General features: G+C 39.9%; 1 protein-coding gene across 3 annotated transcripts in view; it reads left to right on the forward strand.

Moving 5' to 3' along the window:
- Nucleotides 1–12,527, forward strand: part of NR3C2 (nuclear receptor subfamily 3 group C member 2) — a 189,954-nt gene that overhangs the window by 148,611 nt on the left and 28,816 nt on the right. For all 3 annotated transcript variants that reach the window (XM_036381699.2, XM_054514566.1, XM_036381698.2), the window contains 2 exons: nt 9,503–9,841; nt 10,250–10,394. In XM_036381699.2, coding sequence (XP_036237592.1) covers nt 9,503–9,841; nt 10,250–10,394 — 484 coding nt within the window. The remainder of the gene's footprint in view (nt 1–9,502; nt 9,842–10,249; nt 10,395–12,527) is intronic.

A 12,527-nucleotide genomic window follows, 5' to 3' on the forward strand; every position in this document is an offset into this window, starting at 1 on the left:
TCTGTTCTCCAAAGTTTCCTTAACTTTCTTTTTAATCGAATTATTACCAATGCTTGCAGTTCAAGCTGCTGATGTTTCATTCTAACAGGTGTCTTGGAGTTGTAGGTGATCTCATCTTTGCATTTGTTGTTGACATTTTACTGCTTGTCTTTATTTGATGTCAAATAGAATAATCAAAACCACTGATGCATTTAGTAGACAATTCTTAGCTCAAGAATTATTGAATTTGCTATACGCTTGAAGAATGAATAAATAATCAGTAAAAAATGAGTTTTGGGAGCATCTGAAAAGGACTGATTAAGATTGGCTTTTATCAACATTATAATTTACTTTTGTAACCTTTTTTTTTAAGGCTTTGTTTATTGGATGATTTAAATATTTAGTAAATACATTTCTTTTGAAATTAATGAAGAAGTACAAGAGAGAGTTTTATATACCAGAAATGCTAGATGTGAGATTGTGTTATGTGATTTGGGGATTTAATATGCAATATATATTGGGGGAAATTTTTCATACTTTAGCCATTTCTCATTAAAAAGCTTTATCAAAACCAGCTTGATTTGATTTTAACAGGAAACCACTAATTGGCATTTGGTGAAAGTTGTTCCCACACAGGGAGGAGTACCCCTATGAAACTGTTATTTTTCATTTAATTATCACTTTGAGGATTGCTGAGAAACAAGCAAATGTGTTAGACATTTTCCCTGACAACCTAAATATTCCTGTAAAATGCACTTTGGATCTTGGCTTTCTTTTGTCACTTCTGTCCGCTGTCTCTTCATGAATGCTTAGCCTGAAACTCAACTTCAAAAAGGGATTAATTCCTCTGTCTCTTACCCAAACACTCCCCAGTGCTCATCCCTGTCCCATGTGACAGACAGGTGGGTAACCTGAGCTTGACCCTTGGGTCAGACCTCAAAATACACAAGATTTGATCTGGGCTTTCACCTGAAGATTTTTGAGACAACTGCTGTGTGCAAACGTTGGTGTGAGGTGCCACCTCCCTGCAGGTGTTTGCATTTCACTGCTCAGTATCTCGAGCCATAAGTGTAATCAGAAGAAAATGTGTTTTTTTCATTAAAATATCATGAGATTTCTCATGAAGTGGGCATGTAATTACTCAGAATAGTGTTCTTCCAGAGTGGTTCCTTGTTATGCTGAAAGGACATCTGGAGTAGAGTCCTGTTGGGGATCCAGTAGTAATTGTAATGATTACATGTATAACAAAGTAGGGAATAAATATGTAAATCTACAAATTTGGATCAGAACTCAAAAGCATCTTCAGTTCCAGTGTTGGAAACCAATGTGATGTCATTTTTGGTACAGACTGGGATGTTGAGAAGTGCAAGTTGAGGCATGGGGAAATGGGATACCTGAGAGTAGCTGCTGAGAGATGGCAGGGAAGAAAGAAGAGCACGGTCGGGTGATGATCATGAGTTAAAGTCAGAGAGGTGAAATTGTTGCAAAAAATAGGCAAAGTCTTGTGTGATGCCAAGGAATCACTCTGTTTCTTGTCAGAGCTGGCAAGTGTGGGCCTGATGATTGTGTCTGGTTTCAGCACTTCTGGGCAGCCTTGCAAAATTGTCATGTAGGTTCCTGTGCCAGCTGGTGGGATTGCAGTACCCGTGGTACCTTTGTGAAGGACGTGTCTCTCATGTCTTCTGGGACTTGTCCAGTGTGAATGTCCTGCAGGTCCCTTTTTAACCTGTTCTGTTTTTTCACATCAGGTCTTTACATTTAGAAAGATTCCTTTAAGATTTAAACTGAATCTTCCTGAAATTTCATATCATGTATCTGAAGAAAGGTGCGTACACATTAGAGACTGTCCTGGGAAGAACAAGGATAATAAGATGCTTAGGAAAAGAAAAAAGAAACAGAGTCAAAGAAACTCATTTCTTGTTAGTGTAGAATGAAGAGGCTTTAAGAAGGTCATAATGCCAGTCTTTCAATTCAAAAAGTGGTGTAAAAGAGGACAGGAATGATAAGTTGTTCTTTTTGGCCACTGGGGGAATGATAGGGAGAAATCAACTTTACTGCAGACAAAAATGATGCAACATTGGAGATGTTGGGAGAGCACTGAGTGGTTCGATAGTGGTGGGATATTGTAGAATTCTCTTTATTGGAGATGAATAGCATACTGAGTTGGGCAAAGTTCGGTTGATCCTGCTCAAGGCGATCAAATAAACTGCTTCAGATAAATTGTTTCTGTGCTTTACAGGCCTGTGCTCCAGCAGCATTGCACTGCATCATTTATTAGAATCTGTTCCAAACAAAGCAAAATGCAAACATTTCTGAGGTTGTTCTGTAAGTAACCAAAGTAATATTTACCTAGTTGCAGTCTGTTTTATTAGAATTTAAATCCAACTAGAATAACGAACCAAAATACATCCAGGTGAACATAATGAAAATAGTACACAATTACCATTAAAATGTGCATCAGAAGCTCTTTCTTCTATCTGTGTTGTACCTCCCTTGTAGGTATCCAGATGTAAACCAAGAATAAGAATTGCACTTATGGATGGTCCTGGCTCTTTGCAGGGTCTGACTAAAGGCAAATAAAATGTGACATTTCCATAGATCAGACTTCATGCATGTTTACTCCTTGTCTTTAAGCTGTCCAGTCCTGTCAGATTAAAGTGTTATTTATTAATTAGTAAACAGTATGTCAGACTATGTCATTGTTTCAGTTGTGCCTTCCATTTCATTCCACTGAATTCAGTCGTCAGATTGGAGCTACTTGTCCAATAAAAAACTTCCTTCTTACATTGGAGGATAAGAAATTAGGAAATTTTCTTCACTTTGTTAATTAGACTGCTCATTCTTCAGGCTCAACAGCAAGTTTTCTGTCACTTTGTCCTCTGGGTCACAGCTGTCAGAAACAGATTTTAAAATTTATTTTGCCATGTGAAGCCAGGACCTTTGTTTTCTTCCTTACCAGCTGCAGTCTTGCTTTCTTTGCATATTTAGACAGACTACTGGGTCTCTTCAGCATATCCCAAACACTACTGCAGAAATCACCCTTGAAAAGCCTCTGCTCTGCAAGAGTCGAGTCCTCTAGGCAGTGTGTCTTACATGATAAAGTAATTTTGTGCTCTCCTTTTAAGTCCCTGTACAAGTTGTCCCTGCTTCAGTAGTTGCTTTTCGTTTGCTTCCTCCCCTTGGTGTCTCCAGTTAAAGCAGTGACTCATCTGCTTGTCTGTGGGCCTCCAGATTTGTACCTGGTCCTTCCTCTCACACATGGCACAACAGGAGTTGGACTCATGGATCCTTGTGGGCTCCTTCCAGCTCATGTTCTATGATTCTAACACTTGGGGTCACATTTAGAGGTTCTTCATCTTCTGGAGCTACCTGAAAATCAGTGGTTTGTTTCCCAAAGTGGGTAATGGGTTTTATGAAAGCTTTTGGGTCCTATCATGGTTATTTCTGGAAGAAAATAAGAATGCTTGAGTGCACTTTGTAGGGAAAATTGAATAATGCTGTAGGATCTCGTTTGCATTACTGTTTTTCACTTTATTCCATGCATTCCCAGGCATATGTGTCTGCGTATATATGAAGTCTGTATTATTGTCTAGAAAATTCTCAGCAAAATCTCATTCCTATTGTGCTAGACAACTAAGTGAAAAAACGTCTGTACCAAGATAGCTCAAAATTTTCATGTCAAGATACAACAGATTTGGGGGAAGGGAAAACACTATTTGTGGTAGCAGTAAAATAGCTAATGAGAACAGATGTCAGCTCATTGAAGTAAGTGAGGCAAAGTCACCAGGCAAACATGATGAAAAGATTCAGAGGAGAGAAGAGTGGCATTTTGATGGAGCATTTATCTGTACAAAGGTGGAGGCGCTGAGTGAGGGCTTTGAGAAGAATCTACCTTGAGTCAGAGCTGCCTCGAGGGGAGAATTGGCACCTTTGGTAACTGTGGTGCAGCAAGGTCCTGGAGGTTGTTTTTGGAGAGCAGAGGGAGGTGTTAGTGGCGGGGTGTGCAGGGAAATCCTGAAGCATTTGGCACAGGGTGGAAGGGAGGTAGCTGGCAGCTGTGGAGGCTGGGCAGGAGGCGGTGGTTGGAGCTCAGGTGTGGAGCTCGGGCACTGGAGCTCAGTGGAGGAGCCCAAGTGTTTGAAATGCAGGTGTGCACTGGCTTGGGTACAGAGTTACAGGTGGCCACAGTGAGTTTGTTTTGCAGCATAGTGTCTACCCTCAGGCTGCCTAGACCGCCAGTGGTACAGCACACGTTAGAAATAATCCCAAATTATTCCACTCGTCTGAAGTGCATGTAGTGATTTGCACCTCCCCTGCCTTGTCTTTTATATTTCGTATATTTACTTCAGTTGCTGCTTTCTCTTCTTCTCTGCATCTTTTTTTAAACATCCACCACTTTTTGTGTCCTCTGCTGTGTCAATTCTGTTTCCCCTCTCTCTCCACTGAGAGGCTTTATACTAGAGGTAGCATGTGTTTTTATAATGTGCTTTTGATATCCCCTGTGGGTTCAAACATGCATAGAATATAATAAAGATCTGTTGGGTCAGGATCAGCATGGTCCTGGCTCTGGCAGAGCTTTACAGATGTGATTAAATAAAGGTCTTAGTCGTCTAAATTGCGACTTTAGGTATACAAACAGTAAATGATTTTCTGATGGACATCAAGGCAAGCTCTGAATATCATCTTTAAGAAAAAATAAATTTAGATTCCAGGGGGTTGTCATCACAAGTCTTGTGATTCACCCGGCATAGAACTACAGCTTATTTCTAAACTTCAGACTTGGCTTACTTTTTTAACTTTCAGAGTACTGGAAGCGAGCGTGAGTCTGCAGAGCTTTTTACATTGTTCATCTTCTAAATTTGAACACTAGTACAATTCTACAAACAAGATACTACTCTCTTAGAAATCTGCTGAATTAAATCATAATATTTATGGGGGCTGATCTATTAAAAACATTTTGTTCTTCAATGTTTCTGGATCCCCTTTTTGTAACTGTAATATGATGAAAATTATTAATTTTGAGCCTATGAAAAATAGTGATTGGGTGTTGGAGTCCATAACTTAATTTGTGTATATTCCCTGGGCACAAAGGAAGCATATAATGTATATAATCTACATGTATTATCTTCCTCTAGACCTAACTTGTATAGCATGTGTATGTTTACTATGATATTTTTGAAAAGATAGTGTGGTAGTTTACCTCTCTTGTGGCTACCCTAAACCCTCAAGCTTTGCCCTTAAAAATAAAGAATGCTATAATTTGTAGTTGATGTTCATGTTAATTTGTATTCCGAAGCTGCTTTACAATAGGGCCACATCCAGATGAATGTTCTGTTATTGGACCTAGAGTAGCATTCCCTGTTGCAGATGACTAGAAACCTACTCAGCATTTCACAGATGGCACAAAAACTCCCATCCTGAGATGGCAGGATCCCTGTTTCATCTTCAAGAAAGGAGACTTCCATGTGAGGGTTCAATAGTAAGGAACCAGCTGTCCAACTGACTTGAATCTTATTTGTTCCACTATTTATTGTTAGAGCTACACAGAATGGCTGTTGGAGGTGCTTTTTTAAAATCTAGGTTTGTGACTTTTCAAATGTTATGCCTTATTTATTTTAATTGGAGCATAAGGACCACCTAAAATACTCAACAAAAGTCATGACAGATCTATGAGATTTTAACCTCTGGTATATCTGCAGTGTCTTTCTCTATTGTTTGTTTTTCTTCACCTATTGCTCTATCTCAGATGATTGAAAAATAGGAGAATTATAATATGATATTCTGGTTGCAATAACATTGAACAGGAGGGCAAGAAGTCCTGCAGTCACTGCTACACAGCCATTTGGATGAAACCCTTGTCCTAACCCCAGACAGGCTTCAGACTTCAGCTTTGTCACTGGAAATGCCCCCTGCTTGCTTCATCCCCTGGTGATTGTGGAGAGCCAGGGATTTCTTGAGTGTTTTCAGGGAGTAATCCTGATGAGTGTGGCTTTTACTCTCCATTTCAGAGGTGGCTTATTTGGTTTTGTAGCTGGTATTGGAGTGAGAGAGCAGATGTGAAAAACGGCTTTTAAAGAGCGCCTTGGAGTATGTACTGCTCAGTTTGTATTTAATCTTTACTTGTTGGTTTCTGTGGGAGTTACCAAACCAGTTGAGCTACAGCACTGGCATGGAGCCAAAGGAAAAATACAGTTTTCTTCACTGTAAACATGACTGTCAAGCAGTAATGTTTTTCTCAGCTTCATTTTAAAGGCATTATAATGGAAGAAAATGAAACTAAAACACATTTTTATGCCAGTTTTATACGTGGAAGAATTTTTTTTTTCTTTTAATAAAAAACTCTTGGAGAATAGAACATACAAACTTATGTCTTAAGTATGTTATCAGTTATCTGTGCTGCAAGATACTTGATGGAGTTGGTAAGCCGACACTTTTTTTATTCTGGTGTAGTTTTGGTGCAAATGCATTTTTTTGCCTCTATAAACATGAAAAATGTGTAGAGTTCTCTTTTTTTAGTCCTGTTTTGATAACAGAAAAAAATAAAATAGTGCCTGAAAAACTTAATGAATACTAGCAGCAAGAACTAATCTCTGTCTCTTCAGGCTTATGTTTAAACTCTGTTTTCAGTGTCCAATGGCTCTGTTAACTCATTATCAGACATTCAGCTGAGTTTGCTCATCGTTGTTTTGCTTTTGGGATTTATTTTGTTGAAAAATCTGTAAGTCCAGCTTTGTCTTTCTAAGATAAATGCAAACTATATTTAGTGCTCACAATGATGAAAATGCAGTTGTTCCCCATGTGGTGCAGTTGCACCTACTCAAGTAGGTGCAACGGCACCACATGGGGAGCAACTGCATTTTCATTTCCTTTTCAGGGCTGAACTTTCCAGGGTTGTCTGCTTTGCCTATAACTCCCTCTGTTTTATTTTGCAGAGTGAGGAAAATGCTTGTTTAACAAAATGATCAGCTGCTGCTTTGTAAAATGGATTTTTGGGTACTAGAGTTGAAAATGACATCTTGAAGAATGGATGTTGCATCCATGTAGCTTGATGCACCAGAGGATGAAAAAACCCTTTGGTTGTGCTTCGTTGTTTGAATGAGTTTTTTTAAGAATTTCGTAATAGAAAAGTAAGAAATAGGATTTGAACAGACTTATAGAAGGATCTTCTCACAATTCTTGTGTCTTGAGACAGATTAAGCTGCAGTGAAACCTTTGCTGACAGCTACTTGTCTCATCTCTTCCTTATAACATCAAATGGACAGCTATTCCTGTGTAGCCTGTGCTAATGCTTTTGGTAATTAGGAGGTTTTTGCATAGATGTGATTAGCTGAACAAAAGAACTTTAAATTTTATTAGGAGCAGTACATTTTTATTTGCATATTCAATCCTTTTATTAAAAAATTCAACTTGCCTCACTTGGTCTGTATGTCTGCAGGCATGGAGGAAATAAGGAATTCTCAAAAGCAGAGAAATACATCCTGAAATGAATCAATGAAATTAATTTCCTTCACCTAATTTCCTCCAGCTCTCAGAAGCTAAAGTGATAAAAGTTAAACATAGATCTCTGAAGTTCTCTGTAGGCTCTGAGGGTTGTTTGCACTGAGATCAGCCAGGAAGATCCTTCATGGTGTGATGGAAACTACTACAAACTGATGTTTGGATTTTGGACTCCCTGCTCCATGCAGGATGTGCTGCAGTAGCAGGGAATTTTATTTTTATCTTTTGAACGCCATAGTCAAGGAGCATCTCTTTGGGCACCTTCAAGATCTTGTGTATGAGTAGTAACATCACTGTTTTCTGTGCCTCATGCTTACCCTAATAAATATTTTTTTCTGTTGAATCATGGGATGAACCATCTCCTCTGAGTTCAAGGTACTGTCCCAGCAAGGAAGCGTTGAAAACAACGGGCTATTGTTGCACTTGGGTGTGCATTGTCCTGGCCCCTGGGCGTCTGTATCCTGCCTCGCTCATTCCCAGCCACTGGCTCTGGGCAGGCAGCCCCAGTGTCCAGGAAACAGTGACACTTTAATGGCTGCTGTCACCAGAAATGGTCTGAGGGCAGCAGCAGCTCTGCTGTTGGAGGGGAGTTCTTAAAACATTGGTTTGTAGAAGAGTAATGAGGTGGTTCTGTGGGTCTCACTGGGGAGTTTCCTGCACCGTAAATAAGAGGAGCAGGAACAGGCACATAGAGCAAGCTTTGGAAACATCCCAGGAGGAAGTGGCATGGCATGCTGAGCTAGAGTGGAGGTGAACATTTTTGAGAGATGGAAGTTGTCCAGAAAGGATCCTGGAACTGAAGAAAAGGAGTTATATTTAAGGAAAGATAGAGGAGGGGAATTGATGATGGGAAGAAACCTGAGGAGGTAAACTTGGGGAAGGAAATGGACTAGGAAGGGGCTGTTTACAACAGTATTCCAAGTGGGAGTGAGATAGGCTTGTATTTACTGATGCCAGTAAAAGGAATGTTGTAAGAATCAAGAGAGAGGAAGATAAAAGTCCAGACAAGGGTTTTAGCTGTGTCCAGATAGATAAGAAAGATTTCATTTGAGAGAAGTTACTCTGAAAGATCTGCAAACACTTAAATGTAGCTCATTATTTATTGATTTTAAAGATTATTTGTTGTTGTGGTTACATTTCCCTATTGCAAAAAGGGTGATGATGGGTTTTTTGGTTGGTTCTTTGTGTGTGGTTTTTTAACAGAATTGTCTTGGTTTTTAATTCCAATTCTTTTCTCCTGCTATGGCAAAGTGGGGAATGCAGCCCACAGGGAATGGCTGGCCTCTCTTCAAGGAATCGAAGCACCATAGCATTGCTGGCTTCTAAGAGTACTTAGTAAAGAAAAGTAGGGTGGGTAGAATTAAAGAAAATAAAAGAAAATTAAAAGAAAAGGGAAGGCAAATCATCAGAGACATGTTGATAGCAGTGAGAAAGGTGTTACATGAAGTTCAGTTTTTCTTCTTTAAGTGGATAAATATTTAAGCTTTAAATATTCAAGAGAAATGGGTAAAGCTGTTACAGACATATCAAAGCAGCAAAAGGAAAGGGGACTTGACTAAGTTGAGCTGTTCAAAATTAATTGACTGCAGTTCAAGTTGAGGCAAAAGCTTAGGAGGGCTCTGGGTCTGCTAATATTGTGCAGACTTCTTTTGATGACCAATGCAATGCAGATCATGAATTGCAGCCTTGTAGGTGATAAGTGATTACAGGTCTGAAATGTTTAGTTGGCACTGACCACAGTAACTAGGATGTTTTATGCATGTCTGTATGGAGGCAGATACTGGACATTCTGTCATGTATAAAAACATCCAGTAAAGCAGTGAAAATGAGCTTAGAGGTGTCTTTTGTTCTTTTTTCCAGTGTGACGATGCTGCCAGCAGTGAGGTATTTCTTAAGGTCCTGTGCCTGTTTCACTGAAGGGCTTTGAAATTATATTTTGGCTTTCATTTCCTGTATAAAGCCCAGAAGCCCAGGGTTTTGCTGGCTTTCTGTACTGACTTGGCTTTCTCATTGCTCACATTCACAGCCCGGAAGTCCAAAAAGTTGGGGAAATTGAAAGGGATGCACGAGGAGCAGCCCCAGCAGCGGCAGCAGCCGCCCCCGCAGAGCCCCGAGGAAGGGACGACGTACATCGCGCCCGTGACCGAGCCCTCTGTCAACACTGCACTTGTCCCCCACATGTCTGCTATCTCACCAGCACTTACTCCCTCTCCTGTTAAGATCCTTGAAAGCATTGAGCCGGAGATCGTGTACGCAGGATACGACAGCTCGAAGCCGGACACGGCGGAGTACCTGCTCTCCACCCTAAACCGCCTGGCCGGCAAGCAGATGATTCAGGTGGTGAAGTGGGCGAAGATACTTCCAGGTAGGACCATGAGTCATCTGCTGAGATGTCACTTCACTGTTTCTTTTAGTTCAGAGAAATATTTGCTTGGCAAATTGCATCTTTAATCCATGGACTGTGTTGAGAAAACCGGCAACTGGGGGGTGTGAGACCTGAACCTCTGAGAGAAGATAGTTGGGTTTTTTTCTTATTTTATGTAAAGTTTGTTTCAAATGTCTGTGATTGATGTTTAAAAAGCTTTCATTTTCAGTAATAGCCTCTTAAGAAGAAAACATGTTTTGTCACTGGAATGAAAAATTGCGGTTTTATTTTTTCTGAATTGGGAGTGTTGCTCTTGTTAGTGAATACTGGAAAAGTACTAAGCTATGTGTTTGGTGATGGTTTGACCAGCCTTTGTACTTCATGGGTATTTTCTGGTTTGATCTCTAGGATTTAGAAACTTGCCTCTCGAGGACCAAATTACTTTAATTCAGTATTCATGGATGTGTCTGTCATCGTTTGCCTTGAGTTGGAGGTCATACAAACATACAAACAGCCAGTTCCTCTATTTTGCTCCAGACCTGATCTTCGATGAGTAAGTATTTCTTAATGGCCCTTTTCAGTGTAGGCTGGAAGGATTGCTGTCTTTATTTGGTTTTTCAGGCATACTCACAGTCTAAGAAAATTTCAGCTAATTGTGGCTTAAAAAGCAGCTGAAGTTTTAATTTTTTTCAGTGACTCACATTTCAATTGCCAAAGCTTTGATTACTGCTGTCCATTTCTCCTTATGTATGGGGATGTGTTCTCAAACTGGGACCATCCCACTGGTTTGAAATGTGACTGATACACAACCACAATTTATAGAAAAGAACATTTTTTGGTATCTACTGGAGCTTGGAAAAATATCCAACTTCTAGGAAATGTGAATGTTTAAATTACTGGGGTTTTTCAGAGCAGTCATATAATGGTGCTTTTGTTAACAATATACAGCTGTTCAATGTGTTTTCTTGACAGTCTTAATTACCCTTCTTTGCGACCGTGAAAGAAGCCAAAATGTTTTTTCAGTAATGAAACATAACTTCTTTTATGATGCATTCAGACAAAAAGAAGGATCAACCATTCTGTCTGAGTATGTGTTCCTTCATATTTTATGTTTGTGTGTGTTTAGTGCTTTGCTTTTGATGACTATAATTTAATTTCTGCTCCATTCTCCTAGTGTTTATTACAAGACAGTAAAGTCAAAAATCTAAGTGAATGCACAGGCAGTCAAATGGGGGCTTGCATCATTTGCTTATCCCAGAAAGCTGAGGGGGTTTTTTTAGAGGTAAAAAGGAGACATAATCAATAGGATATGGGTTCACTTGGGGGGGGGGGGGGAACCCACAAAACAGGAATAGAATTTAAAAAAAAAATAACTTATCACTTAATCTCCTGATGCATTTTGAAATCTTTTTCTTGGAAAAGACGCTTTGTTGCTGTCTATCTTAATAGTCTGTCTTTGATTTAGGAATCCCTAAATAATTAATGAGTATGAGATGGGTCCCAAAGCAGTGAGCAGTATCAAACAAGGATTGTTTGGTTTGGGTTTTTTTTTAAAGAGGGGGAACTGGTGATTTACTTCATGTGGCCGAAAATGTAGTGTCAGCCATTTTCCACGTTGAAAGTACTTCCATTATGACTTGAACATTAGAGAATTGTCACAGGAGAAGAAGAAAAGGTATTTGTAGCTAGAGGTAAGTGAAAATGTGAACTTTGAAGAGTTTAGGTCTCTTGGGGGAATGTAGACTAACAGTTGAAACACAAAAGCAGCTTTCCCTCATCTCAAGAAAGTCAGTCAGGGGGTCAGAATTTATTGGACAGAGAAATCAATCCTGCTTGCAAATAAAAGTGTGTGCATTGCTTGCTCTTGTTCTACTGCAGCTAGAAGTAACTTCGAGAATTTGAGATCAATTGAGAGTTTTATGCTGCAAGCCTTGAAGATAGGTGCCTGTAGAATTATATTGAGGTTGAGGTAGGGATCCAGTTGCAAAAAAGAGTGCAAAATTAAAACATCCCAAACCAGATATGTAATTGAGATAGTGGTCTGGCCTCCTGTGTGTTTGGCAATATACTCATTGCAGAGAGAAGGCAATTGCTTATAAGTAGAGAAAAAAAAAATTTCCAGGAGATGTAAGAGGGGTACAGGGCCTTTTGAAGTAGTTAATCAGGGCAGAAATTTCCCTGGAGGTGAAAGAGTAGGATATTTGAGGTGAAAGAGTAGGACATTTGGTGTTCACTTTGAAACAGTGATGGACACATCTCTGGAACGTGAAGGGTTTTCTTTCACACACACTTTGCTTGTGTTTCATACTCCCTGGGTATCACAGCAGGCATTTGTTCCCAGTCTCTCACATTGCCACTCAAAATGGTGGTTGAGGCTGCATTTGGAGTCTGAGTTTAGGGCTCTCTGGCAAGGTAATGTTGTTGAAAAGCTGGCAGAGAGCCAGTGGAGGATGGCCGAGGTGGTCAGGGCTGACTGGGACAGTGAGGGACCTGATGGTGCAATGTGGATTTAATTGCACCCTTCAGCTTCCTAATGAGTGGTAGAAAAGATGAAGTGTGGCTTTTCATGGAGGTGTTCAGGGGAAGAATGAGAGTTTGTGATCCCAAGCTTGGAACAAGACAGTGCCTCCTGGTCAGCAGCAGAAGACATTTCCTAAGGAGATGGTGAATCAGCCGAGCAGGTGCC

The sequence above is a fragment of the Molothrus ater genome, chromosome 4, assembly GCF_012460135.2.
Source record: "Molothrus ater isolate BHLD 08-10-18 breed brown headed cowbird chromosome 4, BPBGC_Mater_1.1, whole genome shotgun sequence".
Taxonomy (NCBI): Eukaryota; Metazoa; Chordata; class Aves; order Passeriformes; family Icteridae; genus Molothrus; species Molothrus ater.